The sequence below is a fragment of the Heterodontus francisci genome, chromosome 6, assembly GCF_036365525.1.
Source record: "Heterodontus francisci isolate sHetFra1 chromosome 6, sHetFra1.hap1, whole genome shotgun sequence".
NCBI lineage: Eukaryota > Metazoa > Chordata > Chondrichthyes > Heterodontiformes > Heterodontidae > Heterodontus > Heterodontus francisci.
Window position 1 is genome coordinate 91,882,126 of NC_090376.1, and position 26,517 is coordinate 91,908,642.

Consider the following 26,517-nt stretch of genomic DNA (forward strand, 5'->3'; position numbering starts at 1 on the left):
CCTAAGATTCAGGACCCTTGTCTCAGAATCAACTACATCACTCTCCATCTTGATGAAGAATTTTATCATATTATGGTCTCTTGTGCCCAAGGGATCTCGCACCACTACATTGTCAATTATTCCTCTCTCATTACACAATACCCAGTCTAGGATGGCCTGTTCTCTAGTTGGTTCCTCAACGTATTGGTCCAGAAAACCATCCTGTATACACTCCCAAGAATTCCTCCTCTACAGTATTGTGACTAATTTGATTTGCCCAATCTATATGCAGATCAAAGTCACCCATAATTACAGATGTTCCTTTATCGCATGCACCTCTAATTTCCTGTTTAATGCTATTCCCAACATCACCACTACAGTTTGGGGCTCTATATACAAACTCCACTAACATATTTTGCCCCTTAGTGTTTCTCAGCTCTACCCATACAGATTCCACATCGTCAGAGCTAATATCTTTCCTCACTATTGCGTTAATGTCCTCTTTAACCAGCAATGCATCTCCACCGCCTTTTGCTTTTTGTCTGTCCTTCCTAAATACTGAATATCCCTGGATGTTCATTTCCCATCCCTGGTCACCTTGCAGCCATGTGTCCGTATTCCCAACGATATCACACCCGTTTACATCTATTTGCACGATTAATTCATCCACTTCATTGCGAATGCTCCATGCGTTAAGGCACAAAGCCTTAAGGCTTGGCTTTTTCAGATTACTTGTCCCCTTCCCACTATTTTTCACTGTGGCCCTGTTTGATTCTGGCCCTTGATTTCTCAGCCTATCACTTTTCTTATTCCCCTTACTGTCTTTTGTTCTTGTCTTTGATTCCCCCCTCCTCTGACTCCTTGCAAAGGTTCCCATCCCCCTGCCATTTTAGTTTAAACCCTCCCCAACCACTCTAGCAAATACTCCCCCTAGGACATCAGTCTTGGTCCTGCCCAGGTGTAACACGTCCAGTTTGTACTGGTCCCACCTCCCCCAGAACCGTTCCCAATGTCCCAGGAATCTAAAACCCTCCCCCTCACACCATCTCTTCAGCCACGTATTCATCTGATATATCTTGCTATTTCTACTCTGACTAGCACATGGCACTGGTAGTAATGCTGAGATCACTACCTTTGAGGTCCTACTTTTCAACTTACTTCCTAGCTCCGTATATTATGCTTTCAGGACCTGTTGCTTTTTTTTTTAACCTAAGTCGTTTGTACAAATGTGTACCACGACCACTGGCAGCTCACCCTCCCCCTTCAGAATGTCCTGTAACCGCTCTGAGACATCCTTGACCCTAGCACCAGGGAGGCAACATACTATCCTGGAGGTTATGAGGAGACATTCCTTGCTATCAGTAATCCAGCAAGCAGTTGTGGAACAGCAATATAAGAAGGAGGGGGAAGAGGAAGGGAGAGCCAATCTAGACATCCCCTTTCTGGCTGGGCTGTCCGTGAAGAACACATCCGAGTAACTCCAAATGTTAACTGTATATCAAATGGGTGTTAATTGTATTCAGGTGGAGAGTATAAACTCACCTGTGTATAAATATATACATAGGAGTAGACAGAAAGAGGGCTGGGCTATTGGAGGTGCATTTACATTTTTTGTAATATGTATCTCTGCAAATAAAAGCTAACTAAGTGAATAAAAACTTGACTTAAATGTCCAATCCTTCACTGTCTGGCCATCCAGGTTTTGACAGCAACCCCAATTCCCCATTCACCAACAGTCCCACACCTTACCTTTGCTCTGTCACTGACATTCACAGCATCCACTTGGCCACGATGTAAAGATCAAAGCCTCCATAAAATGCACACTCCAAACCAAATTGATTAAGAAACCATGCCATATTGCATGCAAAAGTTAACTAATCACCCTTGTTCCTTCCCTTAGTGCCCAGTCTTCCTGGTGCCTTTGCCTGGCCTTGTGCTCTTCTTCGGTTCTACCCCAGTAGATACAACATGGCTGGTGAAAGCCTGCTGTATTTCAGTGGAGGAATTTGCAGATGGCCTTGCAGGACATCCTTGAGCAACTCTGAGCCTAGAAGGCCCGGCTTCAGACTGCACCATCTCAGCATGGGCAGCAGCAGTCGGGGTTGGCTGGCTGGCTGACAGGGGCAACAGCAAGGACACTGGCAGAGTGGCAGGTGTGGGAGCTCAAATACTGTCTTTCTGAGAGGACAGCAGTTTCATGCTCCACAAAGCCACTGCCACTCCCAGGGGCTGCGTCTCAGCAATTCTAGTAATCTATTGGAGCACCAATTGCTGGACTGCTGTAAGATTCTGCAAGCCCCTTTGCACACTGTAATCTAAAGTCATGATGGCAGCAGTCTGAGCCTGCATGGCAACAAGTTGACCTTGCATGACTTCAGTCTGAGCTTCCACTGCAGCACTCAACCTTCTGATGGAAGATGCTTGTGCTACAATAAAAGCTGAGAAATCAGCCATCAGACATTTCATCACGGTTGGGCCCAAAAGAATACTGATGGAGTCAGCCACCACTTCCATGCTGGAAAGAATGGGCTCCAAAGTCTGTGCAAAGCCCTGAGTCAAGTTGGTGCTGGACTCCTCCATTCCCCTCGACATTGACACAACTTTCTATCAGGCTTCCCAAAGCACGAAGCATTCAGCTGTGTACACCAACCAGCCTTATTTTGTACTCTGCCCCATCGAAGTGCTGATCTGAGTCCTTGCAGCAGTACTTGTGTGTGATTTTGCCCTCCGGTGAGCTGGCACTTGTGTTATCCTTGACCCCTGTCCCGGCCGAAGCTCACTCATACCTGGCGTCTCACCACATGCAGATCCTGCCTCTAACCTATCCTCTAAATTATGAGCAGATTCAGGATCTGAGCTGGTGGGTGTCAGTGTGAATTTGAGTGAGGATGCTATGTCTTTATCATCATCATCTTCTTGGTGTTCCTCAGGTTGCACTTCTTGTGCATCTGAAAGGAGAAGGCACATGGGTAAGGTTGTGGTGCAGGGGTAGCGGGAAGTAACAGGTGCATGCATACACCATCTGCAGCTTATAAATCAGAAGAGAATGTGGGATAAAGGGGAAGGGGAGGTGGAATGTGAAAAGGAGGATTAGGTGTGAGCATACATCATCTTCGATGGTTTTACTGCCTCTGCTGGCTACAGCCTCAGAAATGGCTGTCCCAATAATGGCCAGCTCTGTGAGGGTCAGAATATGCAGAGGCGCCTGTTTCTCTCTGGTTAGCTCCTGCTGTATGCCACTTGTCCTGCAAGAGAGAGGGAAGTGTGTCAGTGAGTGTTGTGCAATCAGTTTGGATGATGTGGCTGGCATGATTAAATAGCTAGCAGTGTGTGCAACCTGTGAGATGTGGGTGTAAGGCTTGCAGCAGTGCTAAGTGTGTGAGTGAGGTGAAGCACAGGAATGTCAGGTGTGAGTCCTGATTGATAGAGATTGTTGGTAGGTGAGTGATAGGGTGGGCTAATTTGAGCAGCGGTTGAGACTAGTACTGGAGTTAGTGGGATATGACATTTGAAGATGCACTCACTGACCTTGACCATCAATGTGAGGTCACTGAACATCTTGTGGCACTGCATCCAGGTCCTCAGCGCTTAACTACTAGCATTGACCTCCACAACTATCTGCTCCTACTGCCTTCTAAGCATGATCTGGAGAGCTCCCTGGCCCCCGGCAGATACAGGACGTTTCTCCTCCAGCAAGGCCTCCAGTGCGTTGTTGAAATACCCTGGAACCTACTTTCTTCCATGTTGTGCCATTCTTCTCTTTTCTAGGCCAGAATCAGTTGTAGAATGACTTCCAGAACATGCTGTAGCCATTCTGCATCTCCCCTTTAAGTAGTGCAGGCTAGTGGTGCTAGCCTATCACAATTTGAGGCCCCATGCTGAGGTGTGTGGCCACTCAACAGCATGGTTGGTGCTGTTGCACACTGCAATCATGTTAATCAGCAGGCTGCTTGAAGATGGCATCATGTTGAACAGGCACGGGTTAATTGCACATCGCGATTCCCATGCCCATTTTCGGGGGCTATCGAGTTTAGCCTCTATAGTCTTTACAAAAGAAGAGCTGTGCGAACAAAATGGAAAATATTGGGCATAAACTTCACACAATTAACACCCATTCCCATCACTATTGCATTGTAAAATTATTACACCATTGATATGTAACACCAAGGCAAAAATAAGATAAGGCTATTCTGGCTCTTCTCCAAAATTTGGCTCAGTTGGTGGATCTTTCACTCTTGAAGGTTATAGGTTTGGGCCCATAGCAGGATGAAAGCCCATAATATAAGATGACATTGCTGCATTGTCTAAATTGGCATCCTTCAGATGAGATACAAGTTAACTGCCCATTCTGGCAATTGAGGTGCGCATTATGAATGATGCAATTGCAAGAAGATCATGAATTTCATCTGACGGCTGGAGGAAAATCCCCCATCCTGTCCAGCCTATCAACTAATTCAACAAAAAGACCCTGGTCAACTGCTCACTCATATTATTGCTGATCATGGGGTTTTGCTGGTGCATCGTGGCTGCTGTGTTCACCCACAAAACGACAATCACCAGACTTTAAAAGCTATTAATTCCGTGAAGTACTTTTGAGATGTACTGCAATATGATGTTACAAAAATGCAAGTGTCATGAACATTAATAAACAGATCAGTTTAATTTACTCAGTTCATATAATGGCCTATTCATTAACATTTCTAAAGTAAAACATACCACATCTCCATGCCCAAAGAGCTGGTAGAGTTCTTCTCTAGTTTTCTCAATCTCCACAGAGGTGGTAATTCGTTGTTCTGCTGGCACAGTGGCATTGTACTGCTCAACTTGCTGTATCATAGCAACCTGCTCAGATGCATTTCTGCCCTAGACATCAATGATAATTATACAAATACATTTGTTATTGATGACATTTTGTAATTTTAAAATAAAACATACTGACATACAAGGATATGAGAGAAAATGCTTGTAATTTTTATGATAAGCTTCTACTTTTAGAAGGATCCATTGAAAGTTAACATGACTTCCTAGAAAAAAGGGATCATTCACAAAAATGGACACCTTGTGATAACAAATAATCTCTAGCAATGCCACCCATTGCTGTACTCTTCTGCTTTTATACACCAATAAAGCATCACACAGAAGTACTACCATTTGCATCTTGGGACAGTATGGACCAGATTTGCAATTTAGGTTTCCCCATGCACCAAGTTTCAAATCTTAATAAAAATGGGATTTAGATGCTAGTCCTCTTAGAAGAAGGCAATAATCAAAAAGAACGTAAATCAAGAGCAGCATTAGCAGTGGCAAAATCGGTGAGGTAGGAAGTATCTCCTAACATAGCTCTTATCTTTTTAAAAGGGAAAATGACAGGGGTCATTGGGTATGTTCTAGATATTGAAGGCAAGAAGTGGAGTGACACAGATACAGTCCTCTATACTGTTGAGGCCCCCATTTAAGCATAATGTCTTAAGAGTCACTGACCAATGGCCAGATATATCCCCACAGAATGGAGCAAAAAAACCTTGCAGGGTATCTCTATCAAGTTACCCCTATTCACTTCCTGGTAACTCCTTAAGAGCTTGGATGGCAGATCAGAAGCAGGTTACCAATTGTCTTTTTGCTTTGGGAGCTGCATACCCCACAGTATACATGAAAGATGTTGGAGGGGGGAAAGAAATGAAACTGGGGGAGAAGGTGTTGTGTGTCTTCATTAAAAAAATAACATGACTGCCCAACAAACAAAACAGAAAGGCAGCAATCTGGGTACATTTGGGTTAGTCATTGAAGTAAATAATTTGTTGGCCCAGAATTTGCTGAAAAAACAATGGCATGTGAATGGCACATGCTGTTATTATGCGCAAATTGGCCAGCAACGTGTAGCAAGGAAGAGATACTCAGTATTTTACGAATTGCTGGCTGGATTTCGCCGCTCACCGTATGCTTCTCAGAAATGACATCTCGCCCTTAACCTCTCCGTGATTTTCACCAAGTTGCTGCATTTGCATATTAATTGCCAATTAAACTCGCCAGAGAAACCTAAGCCTAGTAATTAACAGCATAATTATCCTTTTAATGAAATCAACCTTTCTTGCCCAGTGTCACGCACGTCGGATGTGTGATGATACAACATTCATGGACTAACTCTGAAGAGTTATGAGAAAACAAATTTTGTCTTTAAAAAGTGAACTTTTATTTTAAAAAGTGAGCAATGGTCCAAAATGGCCACCGAAGAAAATAGGGGATTAGCCTTTTAGGTATTCAAACAGTCTGACAAAGACAAAAGACAAATCTTCAAAGTCATAAGGCATTAATGAAACGCATCTCACACCTATCCGAAAGACATTCCAGAATTGAATGTCTTCTTCTAAAACAAAGGAGGTATGAAGTAACCATGTCCTGGGACATACTGTGATCACCAAGGGAAAGAAACCAGAGTGTCTCCTAACAGGAGGTGAGAGATGACACAGATTATCTTAAAACAAAGACAGCCAGAGAGAGAGAGAGAGACAGAGAGAAACTGTCCCAGAAGATGAAGCTACTAGTAACAGCTGGCATTCCAGCAAGCCAGAAAGCACCTGCCCTGCTGAAAAAATACGACATCTACATAATACTGCAGAGAGAGCTGGAAGTGGCTCACCATCTTCAACAGAACCTCAATCAAAAGAAAAATCTATCATCTCAGGCCTGCAACTATCTGGACTTTGAGTGTCAAGAGAATTCAACAGGTTTATCGTAACTCTTCTCCCCTATGAAAACCCACCTACCTCTTTCCCGTGTGTGTGTGTGTGTGTGTGTGTGTGTGTGTGTGTGTGTGTGTGTGTGTGTGTGTGTGTGTGTGTGTGTGTGTGTGTGTGTGTGTGTGTGTGTGTGTGTGCGCGCATGCGCAAGTGAAATACGTGAGTGAATGAGGTTCCAACAATTTTGGAATAAGGCGTATTGATCAATAAACAATTGATTTTCTGTTTTTTTAAAATCTACAAGAAAACCTGTTGTTGTCTGATTATTTGAAAAATAAAGCACCAAGGGGTTAAACTCTTAATACAAATACACTTGCTGCAGTCAGGTGGGGAGTAGAACTGTGGGAACCACCCAAGTTGCACCATATGGCCATAACACCAGAAAATGATTACAAGTGTGGTGTCTCATTCCTTCATGTTGTGAATTTTCGGAGATTTTTAAAATGTCAAATTTTAAGGTTTTTTTTTTATCTTACTTGCTTTTGTCTCTTCAACTCGCTCTTAATGCAACTTTCTTTCCCTCTCTTAATTTCTCTTTCTGTACCTGATTTGACATTGATTTCACCCACTCTAATTCACTCACCTCCTCAGTACTTCTTGTGTTTATTTTCCAATCTTTTAATCTCATTGGTTGCGGAGATACACTATTGGTCCTGCTGTTCCCAGAGGTCCTAAATGCCCTCTTGCCCTCACTGCGCCAAAATCAACTCACACTTCCAGCAACTTTGCGGGCAAAACTTTTTAAAACCTAAACATGCAATTATAAGTCTCACAGGGATGTGAGATGTCCTGCTCCAGCAAAATCTGGTCCCTAATGTATTTCTACTGATGTAACCCTGGAAGAATATTGGAAATGGATAAGGAGTGACACCTTCACAGTTAAAAAGCTGCTGATTATTTGAATGTCCACTGTTCATTATAGATATAAAGTTAAAATAAGTTCCCAAATGGATGGTAGATGTGCAAAATGCAGGATCATAAATCACCTGCTCATGTTGCTACAGAAAACAAGTTCAGCAGTGCCACCAGCAGGTACCTAGTGGAATAAGATCTGCTTTTACAAGCAAAAATAAGATTTGTGAATTTTTAAACTGCATGTTTAATAATTCTTAAGTTATTTACCAGTGATGCACATAAAAATAGTAAGCTCCTAGGGAAACAATGACAGATTATCTTGTGTAGAAATAAGAAAAAGCTGCAAATGCTGAAGTTCTAAAATAAAAATAGAAAATGATGGAAATACCCAGGAAGCATGTTCCCATTCACCTGCAAGCAGGTACAGAAAACAAAGACAGGTAGAAGAGGTTCTTTGTTCACTAGGCCTGACCCTCAATCTCATCTGGAGAGGAATCAGACTCATTTGGTTGCGGGTTCGACTCTTTAGTGTTTAAAATTAAACTAACAAACTTGTTTCAATGTTGCACATAGTGAGCCGGATAAGCACTAAAGTGCGATTCCATGTATTGTACCGCAGTATTATTCTGTTGCTAAAGTGTAGCTGTGTCATCTTAAGACCACAGGGGCGGCGCAGTGGTTAGCACCGCAACCTCACAGCTCCAGCGACTCGGGTTCAATTCTGGGTACTGCCTGTGTGGAGTTTGCAAGTTCTCCCTGTGACCGCGTGGGTTTCCGCCGGGTGCTCCGGTTTCCTCCCACAGCCAAAGACTTGCAGGTTGATAGGTAAATTGGCCATTGTAAATTGCCCCTAGTGTAGGTAGGTGGTAGGAGAATGGTGGGGACGTGGTAGGGATTATGGGATTAATGTAGGATTAGTATAAATGGGTGGTCGTTGGTCGGCACAGACTCAGTGGGCCGAAGGGCCTGTTTCAGTGCTGTATCTCTATGACTATGACCACAACATTTTACTGTTATTAAGGCTCACATCAGTCTTCAATTATTGTTTCGTTAGGGAACTGTAGATTGGAAAGTAGTAATAAATTTCAGCCTCCAAGTTAATCTCAGACTTTGGTGTGTTTTTTCTAAGGCTACTGGATTGCTGATGGAATTACACATGGGTTGTTGGAAGATTTGGCTGGGAACCTAATCAGGAAATAGGTGGGTGGAGAAAACTTTTTTTAAGACTGAGAATGGGAAAAGGTGTAAATAAAATGTAAAAAAAAAATGGCCTGGGGTCAGTACTGAAGAAAAAATTTTCAGAGTCAGGGCCAGGATCGCAGATGGGAAGATGCAGGAGAGAACCTTTTGGAATAGTTGGGCTGGGTTCATTTGGGAACATACGTATAGAGAAAAGTTTCTAGAATTTGGGGTCAGGGCTAGGAACCTGTTGTCAGGGGAGGGGCATAAATATTTGTGAAGAGTGAGGTGAGATTTCAAATTTTGAGAGACTCTTTTCACAACCAAGAAGCTGTGGGGATAGAAAACAGGGAATTTTGATAGACCGTGATTCTTTTTAAAGCTGCTGCTCAACATTTAGTGGAATTTCCCGTATTCCACAGAACTCAAAAGAAAATAATAGTGGACAGCCTCATTTTTTTCAGCAAAATATAATGATTTGATTTAATATGTGGGTTTTAATAGAACTTGATCCCATAAATGTGGACTGACAGAGACTTTTCTAAAGAAACAGGAACAGCTGAAATGTTTTCCATTGGCAATTTCAAACAGCAAACAGCAATGTTTAGGAACATTGTAAATCATGGTGTTTTTAAAAACATATTGTGGATTATTGTGCACAAAACCAAATGCTGATTTCAAATTGGCACTTTGGATAACGTTAGAGAAAGAACACATCAATATAAAATCTGTTTTTAACCAACAAAATGTCCAGGCTATGTCAGTTCATGGATCACTAAAGTGATGCTAATTGTAGCTCATAGCTCCACATTTTCACTTTGGGTCTCTTCTTCAACCAGTTGTGGCTGTGTCCTCTTTCTTTCCTCCTTCAGACATATCATAAGAGAACTCTTAGTCAAAGTGAAGCTCATTTTAACAAATACAGTACTGCCGGCTCCACAGAAGCCTGGGAAAGTAACTTCTCATTACCATTATAGCAATGCCAGCAGAAGAACATAAAGGGGCTTATTATAAGACATATTTAATATTTCAGCGACTACTCACCTCCCAGTGAATCCACTTGTACAGTGAAAGATCAATTATCCTAAAATCCTCTGAGGTAACATCAGGTAAATTCCTAAACATAATCACATTTTAAATTAAGCTGGAACACAGGTATTATGCGAGTGGCAGTGGTATTAAGATTTATAGGACAAGTTCCATTTTTTGAATGCACCAGATGTTTGCTTGCAAAGATTAAAGTTACAATATCCAAAACACTCTGTAAAATGCATGAACAGTAGAAATTCATTATATTAACTTGTAATCAAAAGAAGGATCATGCAAATTTAACATTATACATTCAATTTACATGCACAAAATTACTGCAACATTGATTTCAAAATTTTAAATTTCACAGAATAACTAAAGCTCTACCAATTGAAAATATCTTGTTTCCTTCTACCTCTATGATTCTTCCTTGCAATCCCTTCTTGAACCTTTCCCCCACCCCTTAACTCTCACTCTTTTTAAATGCCTTATCTGAATCACTGTGAACCTCCAAGTGAGCAGGCAGAGCCTCAAGCTCCACACTATACACGTGCTACAGTGGCAAATAGTTCCTTCGGCAGCTGGGCATTTGCATAAAGGCAGATATTTAAAAAACAGAATTCTTGTCAGTGTTCTCCAGGAAGGTAAGGCTCTGTGCCTAAACACTCATGCTATACTGTTCATCCGCTGGCAGGAAGCAGGCAGACTTCTGCTCAGAGATGAGTGTCTATTCAACTGGATTCTTGTCAGTTTACAACATGAAGGTATGACTCCTATCAATGATCAAACATTTCACACGTAGAGGATGGCAGATCAGAATGTATCCAGAATCTAATTTGCAAAACTCATGTGATAGTAATATCTGTTTTAGAGGTAAATGTTAACTCTATCACAGTCCTTTACAGAAACTCTACTACATGTATTGTGGTCAGCACTTTCATTATTATTGTACTCCACAAACTCATAATGCAATCCAAATTTAGATTTTAGACTCATTTCAAAGTTCCTCCAGTGCCAAGGTCATTATTAGACCTGTTATCACTGAACAAACACACAAAGTCAAAGGACTTGGACACCACATTCAGTCTGGCATTCAGTCAGTGGTTAAAGGTCATGTTATCAAATAATTCTGAGAAAACATTCAATTATTAAATGTTTGAAGTCATGCCAATTTCGTCCTGCAGGCATCTGTTCTGCTTGCTGATTGTGAAAACCCACCTGACAAAAAGGTCAACGGGAAGAAGTTGGAAGTGGCTCCAACCACTTCCTTCCAAACACAAATCACAGGCACGAAAAGTGAAATTCAGGCCTGAAGTGAGATGAGTAGATAACCGAAATCACATGGTGAGAATAATTCCACACATAATATTCATTTATTCAATTAAGTTAGGAGTCTAAAAAAAACTTTATGTAAAATCTGAAAAGTACAGATATGAGAATAAATTAATAACCAGGCACTAATTGCATGAGTCAGAAATTGAACAGATGAAGGAAGGATTATTTGATCTGAAAATGAAGCAGATTTCATTTTTTCTTTCATTGAATGTCTCAATTAGGTTTTGTTTTACCATTTTAAAAAATTACAATTTAACACATTATTGAATTGATTATTGAAGATGATGTAATTATTTGATTTTGGTGCCATGCACAGGGTAACTATTACATGTGCCAAAGCAGAAATACTCCTTTTAAGGATATTAACTGAATATTAGACATTTTCGAACATTAGTGAAAGAAGGTAAAGCCAGGAGTCTGGGAAAGTAATGGGTTGATGATATCAGCCATTTAATACCCTTCACTTTATTTTATTTCACAAGAAGTAGTTGAGGCAAATAGCATAGATACATTTAAAGGGAAGTTAAATAAGCACATGAGGGAAAAAGGAATAGAAGATTATTTAATTTTTTTTCACTTATTCGTTCATGGGATGTGGATGTCACTGGAAAGGCCAGCGTTTATTGTCCATCCCTAATTACCCTTGAGAAGGTGGTGGTGTGCTGTCTTCTTGTGACCGATGCAGTGCATGTGGTGTAGGAGCACCAACAGTTGCGTTATGGAGAGTTCCAGGATTTTGACCCAGTAACAATGAAGGAACAGTGATATATTTCCAAGTCAGGATTGCCTGTGACTTGGAGGGGAACATGGAGGTATTCCCATGCACCTGCTGCCCTTGTCCTTCTAGGCCATGGATTTGGGAGGTACTGCCAAAGAAGCTTTGATGAGTCGCTGCAGTGCATCTTGTAGATGGTACACACTGCAGCCAAACTGCGCCAGTGCTGGAGGGATTGAATGTTTATGGTGGTGGACGGGGTGCTGATCAAGCAGGTTGCATTATGCTGGATGGTGTCAAGCTTTGCGTGTTGTTGGATCTGCACTCATCGAGGCAAGTGGAAAGTATTCCATCACACTCCAGACTTGTGCCTTGCAGGTTGTGGAAAAGCTTTGGGGAATCAGTAGGTGACTCGCTCACCACAGAATACCCAGCCTCTGATCTGCTCTCTTGGCCATAGTATTTAAGTTACTGGTCCATTTAATTTTCTGGTCAATGGTGACCCCCAGGATGTTGATGGGGGGATTCAACGACGGTGATGCCATTGAATGTCAAGAGCAGATGGTTAAACACTCTCTTCTTGGAGATGGTCACTGCCTGGCACTCGTATGGCGCAAATGTTAATTTGCATTTAACAGCTGAAGTCTGGATATTGTGCAGGTCTTGCTACATGCGGGCATAGGGACATCTTCATTAACTGAGGAGTTGCGAATGGAACTGAACACTGCAATCATCAGCGAATATCCCCACTTCTGACATTATGTTGGAGGGAAGGTCATTGCTAACACAGCCGAAGGAGGTTTGGCCTAAGACACTACCCTGAGGAGATCCTGCAGCAATGTCCTGGGACTGAGATGATTGACCTCTAGCAATCACAACCACCTTCCTTTAGGTATGACTTCAGCCAGTGAATAGTTTTCCCCCTGATTCCCATTGACTTTAATTTTACTCAGGCTCCTTAGTGTCACACTCAATTCAATGCTGCCTTGATGTCAAGATAGGATAAACAGCAGCATGGACCAGATGGGCTGAATAGCCTACTTCTGAGCTGTACACTTCATGTAATTCTATGTAATTATACCCGACAATGACGTGGCAAGAACTTCCAGATTCACATGAACAAGCCCAGAGTTAGACCTCCCTTCCCCTCGGTGGCATTAAATGAGGTTTTTTTATACAGTGCCAAGAATCAGTGACTAGCAAGATCAATGCAAACACGAGGGGACATAGCTTTAAGTTGAGGGATGATAGATATAGGACAGATGTCAGAGGTAGTTTCTTTACTCAGAGAGTAGTAGGGGCGTGGAACGCCCTGCCTGCAGCAGTAGTAGACTCGCCAACTTTAAGGGCATTTAAGTGGTCATTGGATAGACATATGGATGAAAATGGAATAGTGTAGGTCAGATGGTTTCACAGGTCGGCGCAACATCGAGGGCCGAAGGGCCTGTACTGCGCTGTAATGTTCTAATTCTAATGATCGTATTACTACATTTCAGCTCACTCAATCATTCATACTTCTGTGTCATCTGAAACCTGTAATCTTAGATCTGCATCAGCTGTTAAAAAGTACAAAGTGTATTAATTCCAATCTATTTTTCATTGTATTCCTGAGGGGGGAAAAAAAGACCATAGAATCCTAGAAAAGTTACGGCACAGAAAGAGGCCATTCAGCCCATCGTGTCTGCACCGGCTGAAAAAAACTAGCTGCCCATTCTAATTCCACCTTCCAGCACATGGTCTGTAGCCTTGCAGGTTACAGCACTTCAGGTGCAGGTCCAGGTACCTTTTAAATGAGTTGAGAGTTTCCGCCTCCACCACCGATCCCGGCAGCGAATTCCAGACACCCACCACCCTCTGCGTGAAAAGGTTTTCCTTCATGTCCCCTCTAATCCTTCTACCAATCACCTTAAATCAGTGCCCCCCTGGTAATTGACCTCTCTGATGGGAGAAACAGGTCCTTCCTGCCTACTCTATCTAGGCCCCTCATAATTTTGTACACCTCAATTAAGTCAACCCTCAGCCTCTTCTGTTCCAAGGAAAACAACCCTAGCCAATCCAAATCTTTCCTCATAGCTGCAACTTTCAAGCCCTGGCAACGTTCTTGTAAATCTCCTCTGCACTCTCTCCAGAGCAATTATGTCCATTCTGTAATATGGTGACCAGAACTGTATGCAATACTCCAGCTGTGGTCTAACCAGCGTTTTATACAGTTCCAGCATTACATCCCTGCTTTTGTATTCAAATCCTTGGCAAATAAAGGAAAGCATTCCATATACCTTCTTCACTGCTTTATCTACCTGTCCTGCCTTCTTCAGGAACCTGTGACATGCATTCCAAAGTCTCTCATTTCATCTCCCGCTCTCAATATCCTCCTGTTATTGTATATTCCCTTGCTTTGTTTGCCCTCCCCAGATGCATTACCTCACACTTCTCTGGATTGAACTCCATTTGCCACTTTTCCACCCACTTAAACAAACCATTGATATCATACTAGAGTCTGCAGCTATTCTTTTCACTATCAACTGCACAGCCAATTTTTGTGTCAATCGCAAATTACCCAATCATGCCTCCCACATTTAAGTCCAAATCATTAATATATACCACAAACAGCAAGGGACCCAACACTGAGCCCTGTGGAACGACACAAAAATATCCGTCAACCATTATCCTTTGTTTCCTGTCACTGAGCCAATTTTGATCCAACCTGCCACATTCCCCTGTATCCCATGGCTTTTACTTTGCGGACCAGTCTGCCATGTGGGACTTCGTCAAATACCTGACTAAAATCCATGTCGACAACATTCACTGCACTACCCTCATCAATCCTCCTTGTTACTTCCTCAAAAATTCAATTAAGTTAGTAAGACATGACCTTCCTTGTACAAATCCATGCTGACTATCCCTGATTAATCTGTGCCTTTCTAGGTGGCAGTTTATACTGTCTGTCAGAATTGATTCTAATAATTTGCCCACCACTGACGTCAGACTGACTGGCCTATAATTATTTGGCCTATCCTTCGCGCCCTTTTTAAATAATGGTACAACGATCGCAGACCTCCAATCCTCTGGTACCTCGCCTGTATTTAGTGAAGATTTGAAGATGATCCTCAGCACATCTGCTATTTCCTCCCTGGCTTCCTTTAACAGCCTGGGATACAATCCATCCGGCCCTGGTGATGAAGTCACTTTCAAGGATGTCAGGCCCTCTGATACTGCTTCTTTCATTATGCTTATCGTATCTAATATTTCACACTCCTCTTTAACTACAATGTCTGCATCATCCCTCTCCTTTGCGAAGACAGAGACAAAGTACTCATTAAGAACCCTGCCCACATCCTCTGCATCCACACATAAATTATGAATAGGAAGGGAATAGAGGGATATGGGCCCCGGAAGTGCAGAAGGTGTTAGTTTCGGCAGGCATCAAGATTGGCGCAGGCTTGGAGGGCCGAATGGCCTGTTCCTGTGCTGTACTGTTCTTTATTACCTTGTACATCTCTGATAGGCCCTACCCTTTCCTTAGTTATCCTCTTGATCTTAATGTACTGATAAATCCTTTCTGGGTTTTCTTTGATTTTACCTGCCAATATTTTTTCATGTCTTCTCTTTGATTTCCTAATTTCCTTTTTTTTTTAAACTTCACCCTGCACTTTCTATACTCCTCTAAGCTTTCTAAAGTATTATGTTTTTTGTGACTGTCATAAGCTTTCTTTTTCTATTTTATCTTACCCTGTATGCTTCTAGATAAGCAGTACCACACTTTTTCTTTGTGGGTACATGTCTACACTGTGCCCGTAGAATCTCACTTTTAAATACCTCCCATTGGTTTGCCACTGATTTTCCTTCAAGTAGCTGTATCCAGTCCATTTTCGCCAGATCACCTCCCAGATTCGTAAAATTTGCCTTCCTGTTCTATCTTTGTCCTTTTCCATAATAATGCTAGATCTAACGGTATTATTGCCACTCTCTCCAAAATGATCACCCACTGCTACTTCATCCACTTGCCCAACCTCATTTCCTAAGACTAAATCTAGAATTGCGCCCCTTCTCGTTGGGCTTGTAACGTGCTGACTAAAAAGGTTCTTTTGAATGCAGTTCAAGAATTTTGTGTCCTCTGTGTCCTTCACACTGTTTGTATCCCAGTTGATATTAGGGTCGTTGAAATCCTCAACTATCATTGCCCTATAGTTTTTGCACTCAGACATTTGCCTACATATTTGTTCTTCTATCTCCCTTTCACTATTTGGGGGTCTATCGTACACTCCTAGCAGTGTGGCTGCCCCTTTTTTCTTTCTGAGCTCAACCCATATGGCCTCATTTGATGATTCATTTAGCATATCATCCCTCCTCACAGCTGCAATTGATTCTTTAACCAATAATGCTACACCCCCTCATTTTTTATCCCCCTCTCTATCCTGCCTGAAAACTCAATATCCAGGGATGTTGAGCTGCCATTTTTGCCCCTCTTTAAGCCAAGTTTCCGTTATAGCAATGATATCATGCTGCCATATATCTATCTGTGCCCTCAGCTCATCGGCTTTATTTGCTATACTCCTTGCATTGAAATAAATACCCTTTAACACTGCCAAATTCCTGTGCTGTACACCTTTTAACCTTTGCCTCTTCTGTTTTTCAGAGTCACTCGCTAATTTTCTGCCTCCCGTTCCCTGCTCTGAATTTGTCCCATCTTAAACTGCCCTCAGGTTCCCATCCCCCAGCCAATCTCGTTTAAACCATCCCCAACATCACTAGCAAACCTTCCTACAAGGAAATTCATCCCGGTCCTGTTCAGGTATAGACTATCTGGCTTGTACAGGTCCAAGCTTCCCCTGAACCAATCCCAATGCCGCAGAAATCTGAAGCCCTCCCTGCTGCACCATCTCTCCAGCCATTCCTCTATTCATCTGGTGTATTCTCCTATTTCTATACTCACTAGCACATGGCCTTGGGCGTAATCTGGAGATTACTACCTTTGAGATCCTGCTTGCTGATCTCTTTCCTAACTCCCTAAACTCAGCCTGCAGGATCTTATCCCTCTTTCTTCCTATATCATTGGTACCAATGTGGACCACGACATCTGGCTGTGCACCCTCGCCCTCCAGAATGCTTTGTAGCCACTTGGTGATATCCATGACTCTTGCACCAGGGAGGCAACTTGCCATCCTGGAATCACATCTGTGACCACAGAAATGCCTATCTGTGCCCCTAACTCTAGAATCCCCTACCACTATTGCTCTCTTGTCTTTTCTCCTCTCTCCCTGCACAGCTGAGGCACCCATGGTGCTTTGGGCATGACTGTCGCTACACTCTCCAGAGGAACCCTAGACATACAGCCTAGAAGTCGTGAGCACTTTCAATGTGTGTGACTACACATTATTTCAGCAATATTCTTTTATCAGAATGGAGGGGGACCTCATCGGTTAGTGGAAATTTCTAGATAATTAGTCTCCAAGTTTTGGTCATACCAAAGGTACACAAATAAAGACAAGTACAAAATAAATATCTCAAACTGAACTGAATTTTTCTAGGGAGATTACGGTATTTTATCAAACATAAGAAAGCTGCTGCTACAGGGACCTTATGAAAAGAATTTTTTCTTTGTAAGCCTCTGATTGATAAATATTCTGGTGGATAATCAGGAAGGTGGATTACAAGTTTGCAGATAATTGCCCAGATTTCGCACTCAGCGGCAAAGTAAAGGCACTCACCACTGACCTCGAAGAAAAATGGCCACAATTTCTGGATTTCACCTTTCCCAACATCATTTTGAATCTGGCACCAGGTCAAGGGGATCTGCAGGTGCCCAGCAACAGTGATGTCATCAAGCAGGGTAAGCAGCCAATCAGATTGAAGTATTCTCACAGAAAACAAACCAGGAAGGAAAACGCACCGATTATCCTTCACTTTTAATCAGATTTTATAGCAAAATTAATGATTAGGACATAGACAGGAGATTAAGGTAGAAGCTGAAATGTCATAAATAAACTTTTAAAATAATTATTTCAGCAATATTCTTTATCAGAATGGAGAAATTTGACATTCTGCAAGTATAAAATCAGTTTTCCAGGAGCAGAGGTTTTTCAGAGTAATTATGAACTTAGTATGCTGCTAAAACCTCAATTACACCTCATTCAACAAAGTGTAACTTCTTAAAGGGTTTTTACAGCGAGATGAATAGCATAGAAGTGGAAGCTCTCATCAGTTCAGTGATTTCTACTTGATTGTGGTCTGGGGAAACTTCAAAAGCACACCTTATGGAGAAGTGTAGAATCTCTGACAGCAACCTCTGGATTTCTATGTTTAACTGTACATGTGCAGACTCCAGAAGTTGCTGTCAGTTTCAAAGGAGTAATGACAGCGAATGCTGATAGTTTCACCGCTATTACTACTTCAAAAACTGGGCCATCAGAATTGATACTGTAGTGCTCCCCTCCCTCGTACTCTTCGAAGTGCTGACCTCACGATCTCAAGTTGCAATGTGGTTTCAGGGCAACAGCTGCTCTATGGTGTTTCACCTAAACAGTATTCTTGTAGTCAGCTGTGTAGTCACAAATCCTTCCACCATAGGGGCCATCACAGTTGCGCATAAACCTGTATTCGCCTAACATTCACATATGTGCATTTTCTAGCAGGATGTCACAGGACAATGATCATGAATGGGAAATTTGATTTTCTTTTATCTACTGACAGAGACCAACTGTACATTGTAGCACTCCTGTCACCAGTTCAATCACGTTCAGTAAATTCAGCACACAGTTTGCATTTGACTTGGGCCTTCTTTGTCTGTGTAGCTTGATGCTACAACCTGCGCTGTATTTACTCACTGAGCCATTAACAATGTTATTTACTACTTAAAATGTTAAAAGACCATGAAAGGAATATTTCTGCATTGGCACTTTTTCAAACATATGCAATCAAGATTGAAGTGTCCACAAATCTTACATGTCAGACAGTATAACCGTTCGCGAGCCATTGGAAAGGTTCACGATGCAGCAAGCACAAGGTGTGATTCCCACGCGCTGCCACACAACATTGGATATGTAAACACCTCTGCTTTGAAAATCATCTGTTATGAAGCTTTGCCAAGTGAAATGGCAAAGGGAGGAAACAGAAAGATGGGGAAAATCTGATGTTATTTGGCAGTTTGTGAAATAAAAATGAAAATACAGAACCACTGGGTCTACGCATTTGGTTACATAAAACCTCCTTACCTTTGAGGAAACCATTCCTGTTTGTCCAAACACTGACAGTGGTGATTAAAGGCAAAATTAATGTTAGAAGTTGGTAATACCAAAACTGGTTGCTGATACCTATTGCAGCCTTTGTGGCTCATAAATGTACCTTTGATTGGAACAATGTTTTTATTCTTACCCTAACTCCTCTCCTACTCCTGGTGGAGGAAATGTACACTATCAGATTTTTTTCAACAACAACTTGCATTTATATAGCGCCTTTAACATAGTAAAATGTCCGTGATCTCTATGATTGAAAAGCTAGAATTCTATATTTGATGTAGTGGTTTAAAGAATAATCTACATGAGTGAAGTATTATGAGAGGAGAGTTAGGTCCCATTGTCTAGATTTCCAACCATTCATAGTCAATAGGTGGACATCTAACCAAATCCTTTCCAGTGAACAGCTTCAAGATGCTGAAAAAGTTGTATGTTCTGACTTGAACCCTATGGGAATCCATCCTTGCCAGACAACTGAAACGGGAATCTTGCATAACACAACCTCAACCTGCTGAACACGTGACAAGAATCTGTTAATATGTCACTAGTTGAAACTCTTCCTTGTTTTGTTACTAAGTTTGAGGTACTTTCACAGTTGCACATACAAACCTGTTTGTGTGAAGGATGGTACGCAAACCACTGTTGATGTTGCTGATGACAATGGAGGCTGGGAAGGATGATTCTGCATGAACAATCACATTAGTCACATCAATCCCATATCGTCTGAGGTCATCGTAAATAAAACTGTGAGATATTTATAGAGGAAAAATTTTAGAGATGAACTTCAAAGAGACAGGTCACCATCAATAGGACAACTATTAATCCAAAAGGATGTTAACCTATTGAGAGCTCAATACTTAATTTTCAAACAGCAGAATACAAAAACACAAAAGAACTGTTTTGCTATATTAGTTATTTGTTGCTCATGTCAACACTAATTATGTGAACATGAAGCACTGTAAGAAACCATAACAAATACCTTAATCACATTATTTTCTATATGAACATAAAACACACACCATTATTTCATTTTCACCATTCATGTCAGAGTTTTGTAAAGGACTAAATTGGTTTCAAACAGGTTGGAAGGAGAAAGACCAATGAAATTTCTTAGCTGAGGTTCTAATAGGTACGGGGAAGATGATGTGAAAGAGGATTTGATCAATTTATCAAGGGCCATAATAAATATTCAGTGCATTGCAATTATTTTTAGGTAAGAAACTATGTCATGAACACAAATGGGTGGCAGATATAATTTAATGTGGTAAGAGTGAAACATATATTCTGAGAGAAAAAAAAAACAAAGGATGGGACTGCACACTTAATGGAAAGGGTATGAATGAACCAATAGAATAGGAGTCAAACAAATAATTCCCTAAAACTGAGAGTACAGGTAAATAAAGCCAAAAAAAAAACCCCAGTATTTTGTAAAAAGGGACATGAGTGCAAGAGTAAAGAAATAATGAAGTCTTAAAAACCATTGGTTAGGCCATGGTTAAAATACAGTGTGCAGTTTTGGGCACCCCTTTATGGAAAAGACAGTAACGCAATAGAATGCACATCATTAATTTACCAGGATGATGCCAGGGATGGGAAAATGTAGTTTTGATGAGAGACTTGAGATACTGAAATTATTTCCACTAAAACAAAGAAAGCTAAGAAGAGGTTCAATCGAGATTTTAAAAATTGATAGCATGAACGGGGAAAGACTATTTCTGGTAGTTGGGGAGGAAGTGGTGAAGAGTTAGTCATTTCAAATTATCACTGCAAGAATTGTGAGAGACACTAGGGGAAATTTATATCCAAAGTGCATCGTTGTAGTATGGAATGCTTTGTCATAGGCAGAGACTACTGCATCTTTCAATGAAACACTGGACAAATATTTGAAACAGAGGAATATACGAAGAACAGAGCTGTGAAGGAAGATTATCTTTGGATTGCTCTAGCAAAGAGTTAACACAGACATAATGGGCCAAATGCTCTTGTTCTGAGCTGTAAACTTCTATGGTTCACTTACTATCAACGAAAGGATGAATTTCAGTTTGAATAAGCTGTTAACAGCATCTGACCCCATTACCGCAATAACAATGATAGTAGGTTACATGAATGGTCAGTGGCCCTTCCAGCCCCTTTTTGTCAGGACGTGTCCTTTTTTATGTTATTACAGAGAACAAAATAGATATATGTGTGATTGAACCCTCCTCATTATCCTCAGTATTTATTTTGTTTGGCAAGCTGTCATATATTTTTCTCTTTACACTTATGTTATTTTTTATGGCAAATGGAAAAGAATGGAGGTTAGTTCTTGAAGCTTTTCCTCAGGCTCAGTCTGTCTGAGTAGATCACTTTCTTCCCAATTAAAGCATTTCCCACACTCCTTTGACCCACATTTCCCAAGTAGGTGGGCAACTTCTTATTACTTCCACACTGCTCGGCTACAATAGGGAGAAAGTCTAGATATGTACCAATTTTGGGGTTTATCAAAATCACTAACGACAACTGTGAAGTAATCTGATTCAATCATGAGCTGAGTCATCTTTTGAATTTTCCCGGCACAATCAGCAGGGCTGGATTTTTGTCATATGTAGGATTGCGCTTACCTCCACAAGAGAATTAAGGACGAGGAAGGCCAGTAGGTTCCTCTTGGTTCATGCATCCAGAAATATCTTAAAGTCCCCCAATTATGGTATCCAATTGATTCATTAAAGATTTCAATGCTTTTGCCTTCATAAACTAGTTCCCTGGAATTCTATTCTATGTATTGCTTGCTCGCTGTGTGAAGAACTTCTTGAAATCAGTCCGAAATTTGCCGCCTTCTGGTTTGAGCCCATGTCACCTTGTCATATTCACGCAATTTACTTCAATGTAAGTTTCTGCACTTACCTTTTCCGTTTTTTTTCTTTTATATGCCACAACAAGGTCACCTCTTAGACATCTCCTTTCAAAGCTGAAAAGATCAGGGGCAGGATTTTCCTTCCGGGGTCAGGAAACCGATGTTGGGACTGTTTCCAGGTCCCGAACCTGCCCTAGGGAGAAGCAGTCACAGCCCACGATTTTTGTGGAGTTGGGCTGCTAATTGGATGGAGGGAGAGTTGGGCAGCCAATTAGTGGCTGCAGGGGGGTGCGGGGGAATGGAAACAGGACTGAAAAAGTGCAGGCCCCATTGAAACACACCACAGCAGCAATTACTGTGGCTACTGTTTCACCGAAACAACCGATGCACCAGGGCTCCAGGAAGAGAGGCAGAGGACTGGCACCTTGGGAAAGTCTGTCCCTTGCTTTTCTGACACCGACCTAGAGGTCCTTCTGGAGGCAGTGACGGAAAGGAGGGAGGTCCTTTCTCTGGAGAGTGGAAGGAGAAGGCCACCCTCCCAAACAAAACTGCATGGCTGCAGGTTGCTCAGACTGTCAGCAGCTGAAGTGTGGTCCAGAGGAACTGGATCCAGTGTCGGAAAAGGTTCAATGACCTTACTTGCTCTGACAAGATGAATCCAATGCCAGATCCTGATGACAGGCCTCTGGGTATTCAACTGCCAGCAGACACACCAGCTGAGGAGCCCGAGGGTGCATGCTGCTCCTGAACATGGGAGTAATGTGTGCCCAGGTACGTACTGGCCCCTTAGCAAAGCTCAGAACCATAATGCTGTTGAAGACTTGCTAGCATTGATATATAGCTTATGTCAATGCAGTGCTAGCATTGCTCAAAGAGATCAGCAGTGCCTTATCTCGCGCTCTCTTTCATTCTTGTAGGAGAAAAGGGCTCACAATACCTGAGAAAGGGCTCTGACAGTACTAGGAGTGTTCCATCTCCATATAGTGTCTGCTATGGAAGGGAGAGTCATGGAAATCACAAGGCTAGTTCTGCAGGAGCAAGTCGGAGAAGGAGAGATGAATATTTCTAGTGGAGAGGGTGAAACAAAATTGCAATCTGTAGGTGAAACTTGTGGAATGCACTCCTCCCTGTCTGACAGCATGCCAAAGACTCAGCTGAACTAAGACGCCTCAGCACTGCAGAGGCTTGTGCTTTCAAAGACTAGTCCTTATGATCTCCTTCTTGTGCCTCCCGCAGCTTCTGACATGGAGGGGCAGCGACAGAGTCCTGTAAAGGCACCGGGGCGATCACAGGAAACAGATAGCCGAGAAAGCGATGTCACATCTTACAAGCACACCCTCCATCATCACAAATACACTCACATCAGTGGGTCCTCGTGCGCAATTAGATAGGGGTAGCACTGGGTGATGAGCACATCAAAAGTGAGCAGGACAAGGTGAGAAGTAGGGGCAGCTATGGGCAGTTCCCCTCGAAGGATGGAGGAGAGACATGGCCGTGCTCAGCTGGGAGAAGGTGCAGGGCCTCTTGAGTTACAAGAAAGGAGGTTCTACTTCGACCAGCAGCAGTAGAAGTGTTCCCACAAAGTTCTCTGAGGCAATGTGGGGTCATGGGCTGAGAATGGAGGAGTCCAGTCAGCTCATGTACACAACCATGGCTCAGGGCTTTGAACGCATGAGCCCCTCCATTGAGAATGTAGCCAACTTCATGGAGAGCCATAGGCAGCAGCACTCTTGACTGCATGCAGGAACTGTGTACTGACGTTCATAGAATGCATGCCATGCTCTGTAGCAGTGGCGCTAATGGCATAGAGATGTTTGAAGTGAATGCCAATTGTGCCCCAAATGGTGCGCCACTCCAGCCATCTGGAGTGCCAGCCTCGGGCTGAGACAGTCAGTGAGGAGGATGAGGATTCTACCCCTCACGGGGCACCACCATATTCATCATCAGCCTCCTTGGCCCCTCTGCCTGTGGGATCATCTATGCAGCAGGGCCCAGTGACGGAGGCTGCCCTTGCATTGATGTCAATGCAGCAGCCTCTGGAGGTGCTCCTATAGGGACCTCCATGATGAAGATGACAGCCATGTGCATCTCAGCTGCAAGGAGAGCCAAGCTAGTAGAGTGCTTCTACCTCATCCAAGGCCACAAGGGGAGCACTGCGTAGAAGTGGCCACCACATCAGGCAGAGCACCGAGTGGGTCACTGTGGTATGCCTCACCTCTAAATGTGCACTTTTTCACTTCTTGAACAAAATGTAAATATGGACACAGGAATCCATTCTTTAATAGCAAAACTCAAAAAGAGGGAAGAATTGGTGAAAGAAAGCAACATGGTCTTTGAACAGGGACAATGAAACCTCTGGACATGTGAGCATCATTCATTGGCAGTAAGAGTGGATCCATTTAAGACTGCGTCTTCAATGGAAGTGCTCTCACAGGCACACCATGCCATCCTCTGGGTTTAAATGGCTCAGCTGAATGTGCCTGGATCAAATGATCCCTGACGTTGACAACATCCTAACGAGACCCTGGAGTCCTGCACCAGACCCAGCCATCTCCCTGTGCAGCCAGGGTACCTCTCTGTTTTGCATCTTCTTACTCGTCCTTCTCCTCTTCCTCCTCCTTTGACCCATGTCGATCTAGCGTTTCAACCACTTCAAGGTCCACACTTCTCCAAACAGCCATAATATGAAAAGTGCAGCAGACCACACAGGAGTGTACTGCAGGGCACCATCCGACTGGTTCAGGCCCTCGAACCACATTTTCAGAAGCCCGATGGCCTGCTCGATGGTGGTCCTTGTCACCATCTTGGGGTGCGTAGCCATTTCTTAAAGACATAACCCTTTACCCCTTGAATCCAACCACGTAGTTTGTTGGGGGTGGGGGGGGGGGGGAAATGGAATGAAGAGCTACAGCAGCCTGGGTTGCCAAAGGATGAAGGAGTCATGGCAGCTGCCAGGAAAGTGAGCGTACACGTGCATATAGCTCTTGTTATGGTCCCAAACCAGCTGAACTTTGAGGAAGTTGAAACCCTTCCTGTTGATGAATCTTACTGGCTGGTCAGTCGGTGCCTTGATATCCTCATGGATGCAATCGATGATGCCCTGCATCTGGGAGAATCCAACGATGGAGGCGAAACCTACTGCCCTCTGTGCCTGCGAGGCCCCATCTGTTTGAAATTGAATGTACTATCCAGCTCTTGCGACACAGGGAACAGGGCTTCATGACCTGAGATACAGTGGAATGCAGCCATTTACGAGACGCCACTAAGGTTCGCAGCTGTTCCTTGGAAGAAGCCAGAGGCAATGAAGATCAAGGCCACAGAGACTTTGATGGCTACTAGAAGGACATGGTGAGCAGTGCTGCGAGGTGTGAGGTCTTTCACCACGAGGGCACAAATCTGTGACCATCTGCCTCGATAGGGGCAGTATCCTGCGGCATTAGTACTTCGACATGTCCAGTTAGCTCAGTCTTCAGTGGCAGATCCTGTGCTGAGGGTATGGCCTCCGTTGCCTTCCTGCCCCTCGTCCCTCTCCTCTGCCCTCCTCATGCCCGAGGCTCTACCTTTGCTGCTAAGGATGTTGATCCTCATCATCACTGGACACAAGATCTGGGAATTATGGCCTCATTAACAGCTGCTACCTTCTTTGACTCAGCTGCACTCCCAATAATGTCTGGAACCCTAAACCCCTCCTGTTATGTCCCCAACATGCCAGGAGGGTGATGACCCCCTGCACTGCCCGAGTGCATGCAGACTACTCTGTCCGCAACCGTATCATACCTGATGGCACCTGTGTGCCAATGGCTGAGTTCCACTCTCAGCTGTGCTCCCTTTTATGGGCCCACCTAATGATGGGAAGCCAGTCATGGTTGTACTGCTGTGTTGCCACCTCTATGCACCTGGTCTCTTCCAGGTCCAGTGTGCAACTTATGCGCCCCCAATAAAATCCCAAATCGGCACTTAACGAGCTGACAATGAGCTTGTTAACAACTTTAATTGTCCTCGTTCCCAAATTGGGCAGGTTTCCTTCCCCCATCCTCAGGAAATTTGCCAACGGCAGGAACTGCAATGGGAAACTGGCACGCCTGTCGGCGCCGCAATTTTTAGCACCCACCCACCTCCATTCCCAGCCCCATCGGGACCTAAAAGTCCTGCCCCAAGTTTCACCAATCTTTCCTCATAACTCTGCCCTCTAAGAATTAGGATCAGCTCTGCCTCCCTTCTCTACACTGCTTCTAATGATTAACTGTTTTCCTTGTGCTTCAGTGTCCAGAATTAGACACAGTACTCAAGGACTGGTCTGACCAGTTTGATCTTGATTTCTTCAGACTTATATTTTACGGTTTTAGCTATATCATTCAGTATCATTGATTATGTTGACTATTGTTCTGCATTATTTTGGACATATTGAGCATCAAGTTTACTCAGGTTCTCTTTTAACTTCATCCTTCGTTATTTCAACACGATTAATAAGAGTACATGTGTTTCCTGTTTATTTGTCCTAAGTGATGCACTTGTAAGCACCCAAATTTGATCTGCCAGTTTTCTGCTGACTTCTATTTTGTCCATATCTTTTTGTAGCTTTTGTGGTATCTTTTCCATGGGCACTCGTAGTATTATATCATA

At 42.9% G+C, this 26,517-nt stretch overlaps 1 protein-coding gene across 7 annotated transcripts in view; it reads right to left on the bottom strand.

Moving 5' to 3' along the window:
- The window catches only part of khk (ketohexokinase), a 67,178-nt gene that overhangs the window by 13,623 nt on the left and 27,038 nt on the right, over nucleotides 1-26,517 (bottom strand). For 4 of the 7 annotated variants that reach the window (XM_068034048.1, XM_068034051.1, XM_068034052.1 and 1 more), the window contains 4 exons: nucleotides 19,671-19,743; nucleotides 18,772-18,906; nucleotides 9,795-9,867; nucleotides 4,696-4,842 (listed from right to left, as the gene is read on the bottom strand). In XM_068034048.1, the coding sequence (XP_067890149.1) occupies nucleotides 4,696-4,842; nucleotides 9,795-9,867; nucleotides 18,772-18,906; nucleotides 19,671-19,743 (428 nt within the window). Of the gene's footprint in view, nucleotides 1-4,695; nucleotides 4,843-9,794; nucleotides 9,868-18,771; nucleotides 18,907-19,670; nucleotides 19,806-26,517 lie in introns of all 7 variants that reach the window. The other 3 variants (XM_068034046.1, XM_068034050.1, XM_068034049.1) reach the window with 3 other exon arrangements.